At 45.6% G+C, this 21,708-nt stretch overlaps 1 protein-coding gene across 2 annotated transcripts; it reads right to left on the bottom strand.

The window, feature by feature from the left end:
- Positions 1 to 6,331: 6,331 nt before the first annotated feature.
- Positions 6,332 to 21,466, bottom strand: LOC135814677 (uncharacterized). 2 transcript variants are annotated; one of them, XM_065327840.1, is made up of 13 exons: positions 21,126 to 21,466; positions 20,971 to 21,041; positions 20,102 to 20,154; positions 19,717 to 19,769; positions 18,794 to 18,813; positions 17,946 to 18,041; positions 17,199 to 17,288; positions 16,081 to 16,735; positions 12,859 to 12,960; positions 11,262 to 11,343; positions 10,630 to 10,679; positions 10,414 to 10,475; positions 6,332 to 7,258 (listed from the first exon to the last, which is right to left on the bottom strand). In XM_065327840.1, the coding sequence occupies exons 1-13, from the start codon at positions 21,183 to 21,185 to the stop codon at positions 7,210 to 7,212; spliced, it is 1,443 nt and encodes a 480-aa protein (XP_065183912.1). In that variant the 5' UTR covers positions 21,186 to 21,466; the 3' UTR covers positions 6,332 to 7,209. The 2 variants fall into 2 exon arrangements, with proteins under 2 accessions (XP_065183912.1, XP_065183913.1); XM_065327841.1 differs by having other exon boundaries at positions 17,199 to 17,285.
- Positions 21,467 to 21,708: the final 242 nt, after the last annotated feature.

The raw sequence follows: 21,708 nt of genomic DNA, 5'->3' as shown, positions 1-21,708 counted from the left end.
AGAGAACGACGGGGCAGAAGGAGCCATGCTCGACTTCACAGACTCGCTCCTCATAGCAACGCCGTTTCTCTCGCCCGTGACGCTGGTAGCTGGAGGGGACTGAAGTGGTACGGTTTGAGCTCGCAAACGGGTTAAAAACCCTTACATCAAAAAAGGTGCGATCAAACCGTCCACCCCAGACACCACTCGCAGCTATATCCAGCCGCGCTTGAGGGTTGGTGATGGCAGAACGATGCCTGAAGGATTCGCCAGTGATAGGTTGCAGGTGTGGCTCGAGCACGACACTGTGGGCAACACGCTTGAGGAGAGACGCCGTCACATCACGAACCTCATTATGCCGGAGCGAGGGAAATCCTCCTCGAGAGCACGACAGAGCATGGCAAATGGTGAATGATTCATCACAGGCACAATGTGTTGGAAGATGAGATGGAGTCCATTTTTCGCGTACAAATTTGGTATGAGAAACATCGATTTTTCGCGGGAAGTTTTGATTTCGGTACAAATTTTCAAAATAAAAAGACATAGCGCGGGAATGTGACGTGTTTGCGATCGTAACCTAGGCAATGACGGCAAACACATAAGTTCCGTACCCCGGAACTTTTCACTGCTCGAAAACGACGTATAAAAAATCCGTAGAGCCTCCACGGATTTTGGCACGAAAAATCGTACTCCGGAACCTCCCTATTAGTTTGGGAGAGTAGTACGGTAGTAGTAGTAGAATTTATTATTTTGATAGGGAAGGCCCTACAGACGTTGCCGTCTTATTACAGGGAACCCTAAGTGCTCTTTACAGAGCGAAACAAAAACGGATAGATGCTCAACCTGACGACACGAGACAGGCAGAGAATTCCACCTATCAGCGCCAAGGAAAGAAATGGAGAACATGCCATATCTAGTGGTAGCAGCGGGAAAAGAAAGTGAAGAGAATGATTGCCCTCTAGTGCGCCTCTCGGTGCAAGTAGCAGCCGACTGGAGGGTGAACATTGAGGAAAGAAGAGGACTTGTAAGCTGATGAATACAGCGGAAAACAAAAATAAAAAGCCTCAAGTTGAGACGAGATTCGAGGGAGTATAACTTAGCGTGCCGCAAAACAAAGACAGTCGGGGTACGGCGAGGGAGACCAAAAACCTGTTTCATGCTGATATGACTTAAAGTAACAAGGCGAGAGTATAAAGATGGTGTAAGACAGTGAGCATACGAGTTGCTGGCGTATTCAATAGTGGATTGGATGAGGGATAAATAAAATATTCGCTTAGTTGTGTGGTCTACTGTACGGCGGCAGCGGCGGAATGCTCCTATCTTCTTATAAACAGATGTACATACATGGTTGACTTGATCCTCAAAGGTGAGGTGTTGGTCAATGATGAGGCCAAGATAACGCGCTGTGGCAGAAGGTCGAATATCGACACCACCGCATGCAAGTACGATACTTGTATATACTAGTAATACCGATATCCATGCAATTGGTGGACAGTGTGTCCTCTGCCTTATGACACTGACCCTGAAAACGAATAAGAGCAATGATTGTATCAGTGAAGATGGCCCAACAAAATAAACCAGTAGAATGTTGTCCTACAAATTATAGTCTGGCCTTATCGGGCCAAAATGTTATGTAGGGGTGAAACGATTAGTTCGAATATTCGAGTATTCGTTCGAAAATTTCAAACGAGCGAGTATTCGAAATTTTGCACTCGATCGTTTTTTTTTTTTTTTTTTGTATTGGCATTCTATTTTTCAAAAACGTTTGTTATACTGCTCGTCCACTGTACATGGTATGCATGCCTTTGCATGCCTTTGAGTCAGCATTTTATGACTTGGGCGATGCGATCACCACGGCAAGTAACGATCTGAGATATGAAAGTACTTTTGAAAATCGTTACTTTACACTCTGTACAAGACGTTGGCGACCTTTGCTCTATGTTCAGAGATAATTTCTCCCGAATTGGTCGAGAACTCACAAATCTAGCGCTTTTGAATTTTGATAAAATAGTCGAAATAATCGGATACTCGATCGAATATTATGAACGAGTGATCGATTGGTCAAAATAGATACTCGTTTCACCCCTACTATAATGTAGTGTTGTTTCATACTTGAATTTTGTCCCTTTGAGTGTTTGATTGTTATCTTTCACGCACATTGGGTATCTTGCAAGAACCTTGTGATACTTTTTTTGGCATTGTTTAGGTGTTATGTTATCACTATTCATTCTTTATAATGGTCTGTGTTGCCATTTGTTAATCAGTACAACGATGCTTCCTGATGAGCGCTGTGTGAAAGTTAGTCACAAGTCGATGCATTTTTATATTTCGCATCGTTCCTGTTATTGTTCTTCACATTACATTTCCATCGTAGTTATTTCTTTGTCCATCATCACTTTACGAAGTAGTGGTTGCGACTTCGGCGATGATTTGTAGCAAACCCTTTCTTACACATCATCACTTTCTCTAGAATTTGTTGGTGACATCTGAATAAAACCTTCGTGAAGTGACGCTTCAGCTGATTCTGTTTATTGCCATCCTTAAAATAGTAACCAGTCTACGATGTACTGTATAAGTACAAAGTTTCGTTTGGAATTATCTTTCGCTATATTCGTTAGGGGGGCACGAAATAACTAAAGTTTTTTTCTGAACGTTTGGGGTGACAAACCTCGACCAAAAACTAAAATTGCCGATATGGATTGCTGGCGGTCGGAACGGGCATGATGGTGGAACACCCGGATGTTCAGGAAAGCCCGTTCAAAACGTCCACCCCACACACCCGATGCAGCCACATCCAGGCGGACACCATCCGCCTCTGAGATGGCGGAGCGGTGACGGAAGGTCTCACCGCCGGTTAGTGGCTGGAGATGCGGCTCCGATCTGGACAACATTTTGCCACACACATTCCATTGGCAAGCCCGGAGGGGTCCAACCATAACGGAAGCATATAACCTCCCAGAAAGCCTGCTTATGCTATGGAGGCTGAAACCATACTGACGAAGGGGCCGACAGGTCAACCAGCTGGAGGTGCCCTTTTCGGCAGCAAGATGCAACGTGCGCTCTGCGATGCTGGTGGAGGTGGCAATGACCGAGGCAACAGCTTCCTTTGCCAGACGCCGAGATAGGCACACAATCTCTGCTTTGTTTGTGATGGTGGCAGCCGGAATGCCTTCTGCGGGCGGATCTTGGCGAAGGATTTTCTGCACTGTAGAGACTTATGATGTGCATGGAGTCCTGGAACTGGGAGGCAAGGGAGGGTGGGTTGACGATTCCCAGCTCTCTATTCCTGCACTGTAGAGCCAGCACGACACGCTCGAAGTCTCCTGGTGGGAAGCGGTTGGTGATAGCAAGGATGAATTAAACGCTACGGATTGTTTCCTCCAGGGGTGCAAGCAGGTCAGCCGTATTTGACACTGTCCGGGCAACGTAGGACCACTTGTGGCAAACTCCCTGGCCAAAGGCAGCACATGCAGCTTGTGGTTGGGTGCGGGCGAGCTCTTCCAGAACATCCACTTTGCGACACCATTCGTCCACCTTGCCCGACACATACTACCGTACTGGCAATATAATTATGTTGCCGCGTAACGCGTAACGCAGGGGGGGGTGCGGCGTAACGCGCGACCAGGCTAGTGCGACAAACTTTCGTTGCGTTCGTAACGCGCGTCCGGCAGGGTGCGGCGATCTTTTCATTGCAAAAAAGGCTGAAAACTGTGAAAGCACGTGTACCGCGTGGTGAAAAGTTCAAAACTGGACGCAGCAGGAAGTCCTGCAATAGCAAAAAAAAGGACTGCGGCAATATAGAAACCTGTGTAACGGCTCCTGTGCGACTTTGCATGTAACGCCCTGCGTGCGGTAAACATGTGCCAATGTAACGCTTCATGGCCTCACTGCGACCATATTATATTGCCAGTACGGTAGTATGCCGAACAGAATGTTGGTGTTCTGAGGACGTACACTGTAGGCGGCGACACCCATCCGTCTGAATCTATGCTGCAGCCCTGGAAGATTTCCCAGGCCGGATCCAAGCACTCAGGCTTCACCAAGAGTATCGGCTTTTGGCATTGATGAAGTCACCATAAGATGGACCTTCTTCTTCCGGGATGGACCATCACCTATGAGCTTGGTAAGAGCGCTTGCTACCGTGGAGTCGTCCGCAGACCGTGCTTGTACTGCCTTTCTAGAAGCTGCACGACGGATGAAAGACACGGTGCCCAACGCATACATCACCATCGCTAGTGGGTCGCCTTGCGTAGTACCTTCGTAGGAGAGAATGGTCTCGCCACTGACGAACAACCGAGATGGGTACCGGTACGTGTTGACGACGGTGGTGGAGAATTTTGGACACAGATGCTGCTAGATGCTGCTAGATGCTGGATGTGACGAATGATTAGGTTACGATTGTAACATGCTGTTATCGTAAAACATACTACGACATTCGTACTACTCCCTTGTCTGGCCAGATATGCGCCCGTATCGTCTCCGGCCAGATATGCGCCCGTATCGTCTCCGGGAAAGAAAACATCTACCGAAAGAAGCACTTGAAGTCCTTCTTTTGGTAGATGCAGTACAGTCAACTTCGCTAATAACGACTGCGGATATAACGACAATTCGCGGATAACGACCGAATTTCCATGCCCAGAGCAAAGTCCCATCTAACTGTACACATTTTACTTCGGATATAACGACTATCTGAATAACGACAATTCGCGTATAGCGACATGCTTTTAGTGCCCCGAGGTCATATTCACTGCTTGAATAACGACGTTCTGGACTTTTGACAGCTATTTCAAGTACCTGTCAGTCAAGTACAATCATGTACATGTACATGTACCTGTCATTTTTTTTTTTTTTTTTTTTTTTTTTTACTAAGGCATGCAGTAGTACCAGAACCTATGGTGATGGATATAAAGGCACACATGCAAGAAAATGCAGCCAAGGGGGGGGGGGCTTTTTCTTCCTTTTTATGTTGGCTTCAAAATTGTTGGATTTACCAGCACACCTACATGTACATGTATATGTACATACAATGTACATGTAGTTGTACAAGATAGTACAGTAATCATCATACATGTACATGTCTCTGGCCCTGTAGATGGCTCAAAAAGGCATACTTTTCAATTGATTTCCCTTGCATATTGAATTTTTAGTTCCTTTCAACTGCAATATGAAAATAAAGTACACATTGACATACATGTAGAGCAAGAAAAGAGCTTGATTTTGATATGCATGTCATACTATACAAAATATGGGTTCACATACATTCAAATGGGACTTCGCGAATAAGGACACTTTTCTGATGCCCCGCCGAATGTCGTTATTGGCGAAGTTGACTGTAGTTGGAACATAGAAAATAAAACGTCGTTTCGTACGGAAGAAGCGGTTTTGTTTTCTCTGTTCTTCTCCGTCTATGATACCCATGCATAGACTTCAGAAATGATATTCGTTAGGTAATACTGACATGTATGCACTTTGTTGTATTTATAAAGCCTCAGAGTTGGGAAAATTCATTTTCGTACTGAGGTACTTCGCCCTTACAAACTCCCTGGTAAGTACATACTTATCTACAGACCGTTACCGTAACCAATCGACCAGAGGCTTTTCCTACATCGACCAGGGGTGCACCCCATACATGTACAAGTACTTAAATTATAGTATAAAAACCTCCAGTCATTTGCGTGTTCTAAAAAGGAGGTAATATTTTCTGGTTATCACTCATATAAAAAACCTGGTGCTGTAAATAACCTGTATAAAAAAACCTGGTGCTGTAAAAACCCTCTTTTTAGGAAATTGACTGGAGGTTTTTTTATGCTATAATTTAGATAGAATATAAGCTTCGCCCTCGTGTTTACGGGAAAAAAACCCTCGGTTTCGCCTCGGTTTTTTATTTCCCGTATTAAAGGCCACACGTTTCTATTTCTATGTTTCTCGTCACCCGTGCGCATACGTTTCAGGAGTCTGGAAGAAAAAAACTGTGCTGCACTGACTGTGCATGTGGGGACCAGCACACTCATGCACATGTACATAATGTGGCCTGGCCCGCGCGACACATGATGCAAGAACGGCATTTTTTTGTGCGCAATCTAGCTGCACATGCACAGATTGTGACAGAAGCTCCTGCCACATACTAATTGCTAACTATGGATGCTATTTTGCATGGTGTACTGGTGGATTTTAGTGTGAACAAAGGTCTAATAAACTTTTTTTTATTTTTCTGTCATTTTTTATTATTTTTTCCACCTCTCGCATACGTTTTTAGATTTTTAGATTTTCAGGTGACGAGAAACACAGAAATAAAAACGTGTGGCCTAAACACTCGGGACTCAACTTATATTCTATACATAAACACTGGAAGTTTCTAATTAACTTTACATTCACCGTGGTGCCGGAGACCAAAAGACCAGCAAACCAGCAGCACAAAACAAATTTAAGCGGGTAGACCTACACTGGACATAACTGCATGACATTGTACTGCACTAGAACACAATGTACACAGCGCTATATATGGGTACAGAGCAAATATGGTGGTGGCAGTGATATATATAGCAGACAGGAACATTATGTACAGCAGCACAGAGGGGCTGCAGAAACTGGAAGATCACAGGAAGTGTGCAATGTGAATAAAGTAGAATATCGAATAAAATGTACTTTGCACTATAATACAGAATAGGAGCGGTGCAGTGCGATGAACTAGCTAACACTTACACATTCACACCCAATATGTACAAAGAGATGCTAGCAAAAATACAATCTTCAGGCATCCCATCAGTAGCATACTTAAGAAGAAGAAGAAGAAGAAGAAGAAGAAGAAGAAGAAGAAGAAGAAGAAGAAGAAGAAGAAGAAGAAGAAGAAGAAGAAGAAGAAGAAGAAGAAGAAGAAGAAGAAGAAGAAGAAGAAGAAGAAGAAGAAGAAGAAGAAGAAGAAGAAGAACACATGGACTGGGTTCAGGACAATTTCACAGAGAGAGAGAGAGAGAGAGAGAGAGAGAGAGAGAGAGAGAGAGAGAGAGAGAGAGAGAGAGAGAGAGAGAGAGAGAGAGAGAGAGAGAGAGAGAGAGAGAGAGAGAGAGAGAGAGAGAGAGAGAGAGAGAGAGAGAGAGAGAGAGAGAGAGAGAGAGAGATAGAGATAGAGAGAAAGAAAGAGAGAGAGAGAGACTTGCTGAACAGCAGAACCACCCTACAGAGTCACATACGACAGCTTGTTTCGACTAGTTCTCTGGATTTCTTTCCAGGTCAATGAGAACCATGTGAACCAGAAGGCAAGCCAGACCCAGGATATGACCTATATGGAACACAAACACAACAGTCACATGTTTTTAAAGCAACTACTGAAAAAAAGAAGGCTAGGGGTGCGTTTACGATCTAGAACAAGATCGAACAGCTGGTGCACATGGAGCAGCCTCATGCCAACTAAACGGTACTCCAGAAACTGAGCACATTTTTGTGAAAAATGTGCCAAACGTGGTGCATTCTTCAAAATGTGTATGGGTCACCATGGTCACTTTGTACGGTACGGCGAGTCCAACCCAAAAGCGTATACACGTGATCATTTGGGACCAAAATTGATGTTCCCGCCAGGTTTCACTGTGAAAAGTGAAACTGCTCGGTCTGCTCCGGCCTCGAGGCCGGAGCAAGTTCTGGCCGACCCAGAACAGGTGCAGTTCCAACCAAACGTGCTGTTCTGGTGAATCCTGTTCTAGGTCGTACCAACCAAACGCGCCCTAGTATTAACCCCATTCACGGTCTCACATTTAAAGATTGAGCACCAGCGCTCAATGTTTTCTATCGTGTTAACTCAGTCAGTTCTTGGCCACACTCGTAACATCTTAAAACATCTACATTGTAGGTTGAAGAGAAAACTCCAGGCGATCTGTAGAAACAATCACCGAAGTGATACAATGAACGGCTGCAACGCCTACAGCGCTCACAATCTGCTCATTTGCAATTTGAGTGTACGAGCTGTGTCTTGAAGACCGAGGTTCCCTTTGCAGCTGACTGTTGCCATAGAGACACCACAGCCCATGCATAAAAAAGATGGACTTCTAGCTTTTGGCCATAAATGGGTCAAACTTTGAGTTTTTTAAGAATTTTTCTGCAATCCCCTATGGAATCCTCTTCCAATTATGTTTCTGACGTCTATTTCTCCAAAAAGCAAGCCCTAACAAGAATAGGATTTCGGCCAGGTTTTGCCCCAAAAGCCCTGAATTGGGAAAAGCCATCAAAATCCAGGCCGTTTGACTCCGCCTGCACCAGTGCACTGTGTGGTTCGAACCCCAGTTCAAGTACCCTTTTTCGACCCTTTTCAAATTTCAAATTTTGCAGCACTGCACTGTGTACGATAAAATCACGAAAATCGCCAAATACAGGAGCTCGCCAGAGCCAATCTTTTTATGAATGGACTGTAATTCAAGAGAGCATGGACTTGCAGGACTCCTTACAAAATATTCGAGCTCGATGTGAGCAAAGACTGAAAGAGAGAGAGAAATGGCTGTTGAATCTTGTTTCTCGCTGTGACTCAAGCACTGGGGCGATTTTGCTGGGCTATACCGCTGGATTCATGGCATGCTTGGTGTTGAATTGTAGCTGGGAGTGTTGCTCCTATACAGAGCTTTCCAAGATCACGAAAATACGCCAAAGGAAGCTGGAGTTAGCAATAAGTCAGGGTAAGAAATACCAAGAATTACTAGACTCGGGTGAAGAGCCAGGGATTAATTTATAAGAAGAAAGAGGACCAAGGAACTACGGGTTACACTATAATATCCACTAACACCACCAGTTACTTTACAATCAGCTCATGCGATAGCATTGCACGACACTGACCAACGGTACTGACGTTCTACACCTAACAACTAATCTATCTTCGAATCTTTAGAGCCACACAAGTTGTGTTGTATTGCTATGCGTCCTTGAATCGTGATTTGACTGTTTTGTCTGATGGTCTTGCCAGCATCGTCCTCGGTATACATGTACCGTAAAGTCCGGAGCAAACGCCCACCCCATTTTTGCAAGATCTGCTGGCCTGTACACACTGACCCCATGCACTGTCACCCCTACTGTACGAAAGTGCATCTCACACCGTAGCGGGAAGAGCACTTTGCTACGGTAAACTATGTCCACTTTCCTGGTTTCAAAATCTCTTTGTGCACTAGCGCTATCCACGAGCTAGCTAGCTCGTAGTGATTTTATATGATGGTTGTTTTATTTCGCAAATCCGAACGGGTTTTCTTCCGAATAACAAGGTACCGAGTATTGAAGGAACCAAATACACTTCTGACGGTGTTTCAAGCCATCATTTCGAGATCACACAGCCCCAAAGGCAAATGTTTTTCTTGGGCACCTCGGAGTTTTCAACAAGTTAGCAGCGACGTTGTACATGTAGGTGTAGCTTCTGTTACATACCCTTTTCGACTTGCAACTGCAATATTGGGACCAGTCAAGCCGTTGACTGACGCTTCATCAGAACAATTATTGTTCCTGACAGTGCGACATTGTGGCACTGCACAAATTTATGCGGCATTACTCGTACCACATGGAGAACAAACTACCACCTTTATTGAATGAAAGGAAATCTCGACAGAAGTTATTTCTTTGCAGGAAGATAATGACAATCGCTTTTGCACAGCCTCTTGGTAGGACATAGGCAGTTTGTAGGCATTACAGTCGTTCTCGTACGCATTCGACCTTCATGCCAGTTGTTTACAACTAAATTGACCTGAAAAAGACGAAAATAGTATGGACCCGCTGGGGTGGGCGTTTGCTGCGAAGTGGGCGTTTGCTCCGGACTTTACGGTACATCCGCAAACGTCCTTCACAGCTGAACGTCCTTCACAGCTGAGATTTTCAGCTCGTGCTCGTCTTGGTTGCGCTCACCTTCCCCTCCTTATGTTATTTCTATAACTTAGAACCTTCCAAGCTGGAAGGCTGTTGGAGTGCGCATCCAAGACGTGCTAGAGCTGATTGCCAGTTAGGTGTAGAACGCCAGTACCGTTTGTCAGTGCCGTGCAATGCTATCGCATGAGCTGATTGTAAAGTAACTGGTGGTGTTAGTGGATATTATAGCGTAACTTGTAGCTCTTTGGTCCTCTTTCTTCTTATAAGAATTACTCAGAAATAATTGTAGAAAGGAAAAGGAAATATAGATACGAGTTGAGAGTAACTCTCCATCACTTTAACCAGATACTATATACAGTCAGAAAGTGCAACAACTAGGCACAAAACTGACAGAGTACTGAGACATTCGACGTCCTGACACGTCTATATTTCCTTTTCCTTTCTACATTTATTATTGGTTCAACATCCGAGTTTCAGAAATAATTACTAAGAAATTGTTTAATTCAGCGAATGGCCTCATTTCAACTGGATTTTGAGACCGTGAAGTTTGCTTGGTCGAATCCGTTAATTCGAAGGCCGGAAAAAAAGCGGCCACAAAATACTTACACCGAGTGTGCAGCAAACGAAGCGGGAATGTGGCCGTGGGCCACAGCTGTACTGGACTCCGCCTACACAGCAAGAAAAACACAACACCAGTAACAGCCATAAACATAAGATTGTACCGTCACAAACCATCCACATACCACGAAGACATGCGGCGTGTGTCGGTTCTAAGAAAGAAACAATTTGACTGAACAAAGCGGCACACAGTCAATGACTTACGCGTGGCAGTTTTCTTGCGGCATTGGCATTGTAAGCTTGCTGGGCTTGACCTGCAAAAAAAAAACAGAACATCACCAAAATTACAACTAAACTTGAACACCAGATTATTGAGATAGAAGTCAGGTAAAAAAGAAGAAGAAAAAAAAGGTCAGCCTTTGGGTCGAGTTGTAGGTTGCATCAAGAGTGCTAGTTATGATTATCCTGCTTTCAGCCAATCAGAAACCACAAACGCAGGACATACTCATATTTTGCGCGTCTCATTACCAATATAATAATATTATCCTGCTGAACAGTGCAGTGCCTTTGCATAAGAACGGTCCGCGACACTGCTGCCCTCAAGGTACCGTCAAAACATTTGAATCAGTGGAGAACATGCCGGATTTGCAATTTGCACATGCACTGACTGACACAGATACGGAAGGGTGCAATAGACACACGCATCGGCATGAACACTTTTGTCCAACACTCTTGTGCAGTCAGAGGGGTTCCCAAGGCGTCCTTCTTTAGCATCAGCCAAAAAGACAAGCGCCTGTGCTGACATCAAGGCCTGCAATTCACTGTTTTCGTCCGTGCACAAATTATTCTCCACCCGCACGGTTGGTGCTTTTAAGAAAATGATAACGGTTTCCCACCTTTCTTCCTAATGATGCTACGATGGTGTGTGCAGAACGGAGACTTGGACTTCATATTCACAGACTCCGTGCATTGGCGAGTCTGGAAGGCAACACAGAACAACACATCCACATATTCAGACATTGATATGCTAATGGAAATACATGTCTGTTACATACTCCCACAGTACGCCTGTGGGACATTTCATTCTCAGCAGTTAATCGGATTATATTCACCAGGGACATGAAACAGGCGTATAAATCGCTGGGCTATCTACTATGGTCTCAATACAATTCAATTCCTCTCTGATTGAATAGCACTCACTCGACAAAGCTTGCATATCTCACGCAGGCTGGTTTCTCCAGCAATTCAATTGGGCATAGAAAGTATGTAAAAATGCTTGGTCAGCGTTGAGGCAACGTGCTTAAAGGGGAAGTTAAGGCAAAAATTAAAATTTCACCAGTTGTAGTCTTCGGGGTGCTGAGTCGAATGGTCGTGGTCCGAGGAAGCTGAGACGCTCCCTTCCTACTTGAATCCCAATCGAACTCGCGCACTTCCACCGAAACTGGGTGACTGCGCCCTACGAGATGGGGATTTGTATGCAAAATGTCACTAAAAGCGCCATTTCGTTCTTATAAAAGCACGGATGACCGCGATTGGCCCATATGTTGTAGTCTTTTGGACGCTGAGTCGACTGGTTTTGGTCCGAAAAGGCTGCGATGCAGCGTTCCGCCTTTATTCCCAATCGAACATGGTTGAACAAGCGGTCACGTGCTCCTGCGTACGCCAGTCACCTGGTCACCGTGCCTGCAGGGTACAACTTACTAGCCTGTTTGACCTTTTTTGGGTGCAGTCCTGTCACTCGAGTTGAACTCGAGTTGAACCTTGGTGTGAAAGTTGTCACCTGCTGGCGTGGTGACCAGGTGATTTGGGCACCCAGGAGCACGTGACCACTTGTTCAACCATGTTCGATTGGGAATAAAGGAGGAACGCTGCATCGCAGCCTTTTCGGACCAAAACCAGTCGACTCAGCGTCCAAAAGACTACAACATATGGGCCAATCGCGGGCATCCGTGCTTTTATAAGAACGAAATGGCGCTTTTAGTGACATTTTGCATACAAATCCCCATCTAGTAGGGCGCAGTCACCCAGTTTCGGTGGAAGTGCGCGAGTTCGATTGGGATTCAAGTAGGAAGGGAGCGTCTCAGCTTCCTCGGACCAAGACCATTCGACTCAGCACCCCGAAGACTACAACTGGTGAAATTTTAATTTTTGCCTTAACTTCCCCTTTAATAATATAATAGGCTAGTTCTAAGAAAGTTAGTGCACGTCAGCCTGAGCACAAGGGTTTGCTAGCATCTCTTGGGCCATACTAGTTGGGCATTACCAAACCACAGGACCCTCACCCGGGTTGTACAAGAAATGAAAAAGTTCCGTTTTCGGGCGGGTAGGTCGAGGAGAGTTTCATTTTGAGAAAATATTGATAGCCGATATATTATAAATCGAATCTGTCCAGACAATATATTTTTCGTTCAGGGGTGTGGGTGGGCGGGGGAGGTTAATACCAATTTTTTTTCGTTTCATGAAAATCATCCATAATGCCGGATGGCCTCTTACCTCATCAAGCATATACTTGCACTGTGATGCACCAGCACTGGGTGCACTAGCAGATGCACCAGCACCTGAACCGGACACAGCCGAACTGGACGGTGCACTTGACTGAACAAACACATACATGTACACACAGTTGCACATACCCACAAACACACACACACAGACGCACGTGCGCACGCACACACACGCGCGTGCGCACGCACACCCACAATGAAACCCCCGAAGAGACAGGTCCAGTTGCACATACCCACAAACACACACACCCACCCACACACACACGCGCGTCACGGCTGTTATGCATGCATAATCCAGCGACATTATGTACGGTACGACATTTTCCCGTCGCCCCAGTGATCCATGATGCTGTCGTACGCGACCTTGCTGCCTTTTTCAAATCTCTGGAAATATTCGGCAAGGTTTCGCCTATGTTTCTGTCGATTCCAGCCGTTTTCTACGCTGGATTCGCGAAGTCTGAGCGAATTCACCTTCCTGCCTTCAAGCTGCGCAAGCAGATATTTTGATCGTCAAAATGCGCAATGGGAAAGTGAAGTTACGATCTTTTTCGTTTCGTTCTTCCTCGTCGTGCCGGCCATTGGCGTTTATCAGAATTGGCTCACATTCGAGGCTTCCTCCTAAGGGGTGCAGAATTTTTGGCAGCCTTCACGCCAATTTTCATTGAAAGGTTTGTCCTTTTCCTACGTCGTAGTTATATTTTCATTGCCGCCCAGATTATCGTTTTCGTGCCCAAGTCGATTTGCGTGGCGTACTTGGACGTCAATTGCAAGTGTTTGCTGATATACGCAGGACGAGTGGAGGTGTGTTCTCCTGCCTCATGTCTAACGAAGACCCCGGTTTCGTCCGCCATAGGAGGGATCCGTGCATGCTTCGTTCTGGATGTCAGCAAGTACAAATCAGACATGCATCCAATCAACATTTTTTGAAATTCATGCTTTCGAAATGTATGTAGAAACAGGACATTGTGTAGAGATTTTGAATGTTAGAGATGCAAGATTCCCCATCTGTCTGAGGCCTTACGTGTAGACACACAGGCATGGGTTTTTTGTATTACTAGTGTTACTGCAGATTTAGGCCACGCACAATGTAGTCTTTCGACGATCCTGCTGAAAAGCACACACTTGCATGCGTAAATGCATGCGTAAAGACCATACTGAAATACTCCCAAGTAATTGAACAACAACAAACGGCAACCGTGATGCAGCTTATAATTATATCTTGCACTCCATCAGCACTAAGCACAGCATGGCACTCAGGACAGGGCCGCAGCCGCTGGTACCGTACCCGGTTTTACCACTCTCGGCGTTCATGATAATTACATGTAACATGTTCAATATGCAAATGATTATGTAGAACACTAATAGGCTATCCTCGTACACTCCTCACTAGAGTCCCTCCTAAACTGCTTTCTTCTTTAGTGAGGACTACTGTACAAGCTGCATTATGCAGAGTATCTGTTGCTACCGGAGTGTGTAGCCGAAACAACCAGGTTATTATTCTGATGCGAATAAGATACACAGCATCACGCATCTTCATGACCGTGCCATTCCTATGGAGCTGGCTCAAGGCTCAATGGCAATGCAGTTCACCTGCTGAATTGACAGATGTCCATGAATTCATTTTAAAATAACAAGTCGGTCAAGTGAGAATTCAAGTCGGCAGGAAGAGCGCAAGCTCCCACGTATGGAGCAACACACAATTCCCCAAGTATCGCCGAAGTCGCATCAACCTCTTCTTCACATTAATTACGATACAGAGAATTAAATCAAAGCTGTAAGAAGCTAAATAATTCTGTGACTTGAAACAAGCATTGATAGAATAACACCTATAGCAGGTCCATGTGCTTTAAAAGTTAGAGACTGGAAGATATCCTCTATTTGTACACTAACAACACCAACATGGAAGCGTTGCGGGCAACCAACTCCGCCATGCTATGACACTTGATGATGTGTTGTGGTACTTTGCTTATCACTGCAAGCCCACTGGTTGACTTGACCATCATCCATTGCTTCTTTCATGATGAATATCAGCAGTGCAACTGTGGCAATAAATATCACTGCCTCCAATGCCGCACTTATTGGAGGAGCACATTCTACTGGAAATGAAACACTTCAATGTTCAGTTAGTGCTGATCTGGAATAGTATGGAGAGCAGGGTGGTGAAGAGTTACACGCAAATTCAACATCCTTGCCGATGAGCACTGTGGAGCATGTGCAATGCAGAAACTGCTGTCCAATAGTATACAGAATCTGATTTCCAGCAATCCTAAAATCCTCACATTGATCCCCAAGGTGAAGAGCACACGCATGAAGAGACGTACATGTAGCTGCTATGTCATCAACTTTGCGTTGAGAGAGTAGCAGACGATCGAATTCTATCCTTCTCCTTCTCCAAGATGAATTGCTATGTCTAACGATTTATTTGTGCTCTTTTCTTATGCACGGAAATCTGGCTGTAAGCTGTCCTCAGGGGACAACATGTTCTAGAATAAGAGCAGTGGGGTTCCATCTGTTCACGTCATGATGGTAGTGAGTCAAGCAAACGTGCTCCCTTCTTGTTCCGAAGTTTCAAACACAACTAATTCCATGATGCACTACATTACTAGAATTTATTACACTGCATCGTCTTGAAAACAATTCCTGTATTGATTCCAGGACATACTAACTTCAGTACTTCGCCGAAGGGAGGCTTCCAGGTCTTGGTAGACGTATTCTCTTCCAGCATGGCCTCATACGACCTCTCCAAGGCACGAAGCCATCGCCCCAAAAACAAAAACTTTCTTCGATAAATTTGAAAAATGTGCAGAAAGACTGCACGCGTCGGCACGCTGTGCGTACGCGAGCTGTTGCGATGCGGGTTGCTACGGTACGCCGCCATATTGATAAATGTCGCACTCGGAACAGCCGTGGCGTGCGCACGCACACCCACAATGAATTCAACCCCCGAAGAGACAGGTCCAGTTGCACATACCCACAAACACACCCACCCACCCACACACACACGCGCGTGCGCACGCACACCCACAATGAATTCAACCCCCCCCAAGAGACAGGTCCAGTTGCATGATACACAAAGTACTTTCCAATTTACACCTGATCAGTGATACTACTACATGTACTGGAGCTCCCGATGAAAGTCCACACATACACAGATACCATAGCCACATACACCAGCAACATCAACAAGTGAAAGTACAACTACCGAGCTAACCTGTTTTGCTGGTGGATGGGCACCGACATGAAACGTCTTCTTGGATACAGCGGGACGGTGTTGTCCACCCAAAGATGACACTGGATGAGACGGTAATTGTACACGCGTGGTAGTTGGTAAAGCAGCCGATGTGGCGCCAACACTGGACGTAGACGAAAACCGCTCAGCAGGCAGAACAGCCGTTGCTACGGGAGGAAAGCGATTGGTGGTAGCAGAGATGGTCTTAGAGCTGTGCGTAACTGCATCAGCAGGATGTTCATGACCAGTTGCTCTGGCAGCAGCCACAGCAGCAGCAGCAGAAGCAGGATGGTGATGATGAAGCTGATGCTGTTGTTGATGATGAGAGGCCTGATGAGATTGTGCAATGCTGCTCGAGTCTTCATCCATAGGCAGTGGCGGCGGAGGAGGTGAATATGATTCACTGCTGGTGCTAGAACCGGACGAAGATGAACTCTCACTGGAGCTGGTCGATGCAGTCCGTTCAATGGGTGCGATGGGTGCTGCTGCTGGCGGTGGTGCTATTGCTGCTGCAATGGCTGCAGAGGTGGTTGAACTTGATCTGCGCACCTCTGTGGGTGATAGAATTGCAGTTTCGTGCTCAATAGTGCGGTGATGACTAGACTCCGGTACCTCAGACATGGACATCTTCTTCACACTGTGCAACAGTAGCAGGAGTAGCAGCAGTAGCAGCAGCAAAGTCAAGAGCAGCATCGACATGATCAACACCATCATCATCACTGCATCACTTGCAGCAGCAGCAGCAACAGCAGCAACAGCCTCAACCAAAGCAATGCAACGAGGATAAGAGTGAACACAAAACATACAATCGTATCGCATCAAGGTGTCACAGAGACAAAACAATATGCTTGAACTACAGTACTGGCAACTGAAAGCCCACCCCTGAGCGGTGCGCTCACATCGCAAAGACCCAACACGGGATAGTAAACTACGAAATAGAGACCGCTAGAATGTGAATGCACCGCTCAGGGGTCGGATTTCAGTTGCCAGCACTGTACAATAGTGATGACAATCACAATGCTAGCAGCAGCAGCAACAACAAATGTTTCATTGGTCACATTCCACCATGACAATAACGATTTTAACAAGTCTACACATACCGAGAGGATGGGATACCGTCGTGTATAGTGGAGTTCATGCTGGATATCGGTGCTTTTAACGGCGACGCATACATTTTCTCTTCAGAACTGCTAACAGAGAACACAAAGAACAAACAGCACGTATTGCCATTGTACTAGTGCTGGCATCTAACAACTAAATTTTTTTAAATCAAACAGAAGTAAAGCATTCCTGTTGCAGTGGCAGCAGTGAACACTACATACCAGTATACATGAACAGTGCAAGTGTGGCCACAGTATAGATGTGTGCGTGGTGAAATCCGATCCAAAGTGCATATTTAGCACCCCGGACTTGCACGGCCCTTCATGCCCTGCAAGTGGTGCGAATGCTGATGCACGTACACATACACAAAAGCAGTGATGTAACAAGAGTCGCTGAAGACCTAGCCTAGGGCGCCAGTGCTGCACTTTAGGTGGGATTTTACCTAGCGCTATAGAACACCAGTAGTACAATACCTGTACAGTGCACTGTGCTGCACAATGAAATCCAGCCTCGTGATATTCAGTTAGCGCCGGGTGCTGTGTAGCCCTACATGTAGATCAGCAAACACTGGGCTGTGCACTGGTGCAATGTGCTGGGAAGCTGCAGACCTGCAAACACTGGGCTGTGCACTGGTGCAGGGCACTACAAGTAAATGTTCAGAAGGCTGGGTTTCCTTGAGCACAACTGACAGGTGTATAAATATTGGCACATGTACTACTCAGTATGCTGCAATATATGGCACATACCCATGCAGACCTCCGTCGGAATATGCAACCTCTCCGCCTCCTAGTGCAGCCATCTTTGCTGATGGAGCACCAACTGGGTCGTCATTGGAACGTTTCCTAGAAAACACACACATACACCATGTACCACACACCACACGCACACAGACGCGCATCCACGCCCGCACGCACACACACACAAGTACACACCAAGTACTGCCAGTCACAAGGGAAAGTACACAATACAGAATACTGCATGTGAATGAGCTGTGCACTCCTTGATGTGTCTCTAACTGCTAGTACAACCACTGAGAACAATGCCCAAATGAAACAGATCATGATGCATACCAGGAATCTAGCCTTAAACACGCTGGCCTACCCCACAGCTGGGGACTATGTGAGAATGGTACAACCAAAACAGGTACACGGGGAGACAAACAGATACCATAATAATATAGTACACACAGCCAGCCAAAGAGCCAAAAAGACAGACAGCTTAACCTGGTCTGGGTCATGCACAGACATGCAACTCCGCGTGATCCGCAATGGTGTTATGCCCGTGCTCACAGATGACTAATGCAGGTATTCAGGCATACAGTACACACATCATATGTACGTAGTCGCACTAGTCAAAACAAAGCTTGGCCTGATTAGTCCCCAACTTCAAGTTCCATGACATGGACATGTCCGTAGTCATATGACATGCGCACGTACACTCGCACAAGCACACACACACACGCACACACACGCGCGTGCGCATGAGTGACACCAGCTGCAAGAAGTGCATACAGTGCATGCACACAGCAGTACAGAAAATGAAGTCTGGGTATCTGCTAGCATTGGCCAGGAGCATTGGCCAGGAATACACTTACTTTGCTTTCGGGTGGGTAAGCTGTCCAGGATATTACCAAAATCCATGCCATGGCAAAAGAAAATCAGAAAGAGTGGAAAGGACTTGAAGTTAGAAAACAATAACCATAATTATCACAGATAGACATAGACAGACAGACAGACAGACTCACATGTGTACACACACACACACACACACACACACACACACACACACACACACACACACACACACACACACACACACACACACACACACACACACACACACACATGCGGTTCTTGCATTGCATTCCTACCAGCGCATGTGCGCCTCTGGGACCCAACCACACTCAGCAACATCATTGACTCGGATTATACCAACCACACTCAGCAACATCATTGACTCGGATTATACCAACCACACTCAGCAACATCATTGACTCGGATTATACCAACCACACTCAGCAACATCATTGACTCGGATTAGATGTGTTTATCCACCATCAACACTCAGAGTAAGGGCACAAACCGAGGGCCATTTCTGTCCAGGTGTCATATCAGCAATTTCCCTCGCCATCACTGAAGAGGACACTACGAAGTAGTTGCCAGCCTAATTGTACATTACGTACATGTAGTTACTATGCTCTCGTGTCTTCCACTGACAGCACCACTGACAGCACCACTGACAGCAGCAGTTTGCCAGCATGGCCTATAAGTTACAGCCATGAATCATGATACCTGTACTGTGCCTTGCAACTCATTGTCAAAACTAGTACTGCATCATCCACAACAACAGCAGCAGCAGCAGCAGCAGCAGCAGCAGCAATATTAACACCATTAACACCACTACCCATCATTGCTTCAGCTACTACTAGTACACTGTATTGCAAAAGTGGTGCCTATATTCTGTTACTTGCATGCCTACATATGACCTGTGAGTTACAATGCTGCAGTAGTATCTCACCTTCATTTCATGAAGCTCATCATCTGACGAGGAAGAAGCCGTTGCTTCGTCATCTGAATGTGCCAGAATGAAACATAATGAGGGATTACCAAAAATGTTCTTCATTTCCAGTCAGCCGACCAGGTGAGCTTCTCCCAAAGCCACTCAATAACAACACAGCTAAGCAGTCAGCAACAGAAGAATATCCTCAGAGCATGAGTACTCGTCTTATTCTTGCTGTTCTGAAACTGATAAGCTCCACTGCTTCCCAACCAAATGCGTGCGCACGCACGCACACAACACACACACGTACACATACACACACACGTACACACACACACACCACACACACACACACACACACACACACACACACACACACACACACACACACACAGGGCCTTACCAGAGGAAGATGGTGGTACAGTCTCGTACTTTATCAAGCGATCAAGCAGAAAGCTGCACATGCAGATAGGTCCAGACACAAATAAAGATACACAGCAATTGTATTGATTCATCGTCAAGTCAGCGTGCGTTTATATTAAGCACACCCAGACTTGATCACAAGCCCTCACACTTTCATAACCAATACTAGTACTGAACAATAAGCACCCTGGTAAGCATGCAGCAGCTATCCACCTTTGCTTTAGTAAAATTACCTGCTATGGTACCGACTACCGTACTACTACTAGTACATTCCATCCCCTCGGCGTTGCATCTCCAAAATGAAGAAATATCTACAGGGCTAATTCTGTAGTTATTGAAGCACAGCTCCACTGCTTTCAGGCCCACATCCACCCCTACTTTCCACACTCTTCTTCACAACACATCGTCAACAGATATCTCAGCACAGCAGTGTGTCGCACGTCTACCACACGCACAAAGCAAACACAATAGCTGCGCTACACATGCCAATGCATGTACAGGTGGCAGGCCAAACGTCCAATCTAAGTGCACAGCTAAAGCGCGCCACCACCAATAGATGTTGCATGAAATGTGGTCGCATGTGTGAGTGGTTTGGAGTCCCCTTGTTCCCATGGTGCTTGGATAACTGATATCCCCTACTGTAATTGTTTGTATGCATATTACTGAGTCTACACTGTGTATTGACACTGTTAATTTGTGGTGTGTTTTACAGTACTACAGCCAGCTTCCCTTGTGGTGTAATATGGATGTACAATGTTGTACATGTGAAAACAAAATACCTATTAAACAAAACAATACTAGCGCATAAATTACATGTTTGTACGGTGTATCCCAATTCCGGCCACTTACCTTTTATCTCTTGATACTCGCACCAGTTTCCGCTGAGTTTTTCTCATTTCCTCCACAAAACATTCTTGTTCCTAATAAATCAGATTGAAAATATAACGTTCCACGATGGGTGCCCAATTCATTCAAGGCCAACAGAGACAGGAGTATGTACGTACATAAACCAAGTATTTGAGCTTCGCCTTGAGGCGCTTATACTTTGCGCGATATTCTGACATGGCCAGAGGATGTAGCGGGGTAATCAATCAGGCAACGTATTCAATAAGCAAAACAAGAAAATGATGATAATGTGGGTAGCCTGCTCGTATGCCGATTCGGATATCAACACTCAATGACAAGCTCCGTCACATTGACAAACACTATAATTATAACGGCGACGGCGAAGTTCTACATGAATACTGCCTTGATGCTATCAGGAATCAGGTAACAAACGAAACTAACTTTACTTGTGAAAGTCAAAATCAAACAAACTGCATCGTTGCTTGGAAAATAATAATTCAGGTGAAACAGCATGCAAAGCTCAAGCACTGTTTTGAACGAAAAATACTCTACTAGGAGACTGTCCGTGACGTCATGAAAGTGATCAGCCGACAAGCATGCACTAGGCGCGGGGCCGGGGGGCGACCGCTACCGATTTCCTAACCAGACGCGGCCGCGCTGCGCCGCTAGCTACCGATTGTTGTCACTTGTTCACGATCACTGTTGAGTGTTGTTGGCAAGCCGACGGTGGATTGATAGATC

Source organism: Sycon ciliatum, chromosome 4, assembly GCF_964019385.1.
Source record: "Sycon ciliatum chromosome 4, ocSycCili1.1, whole genome shotgun sequence".
NCBI lineage: Eukaryota > Metazoa > Porifera > Calcarea > Leucosolenida > Sycettidae > Sycon > Sycon ciliatum.
Note: the sequence above shows the minus strand (reverse complement) of the source record. Positions and strands in the feature narration are given on the sequence as shown.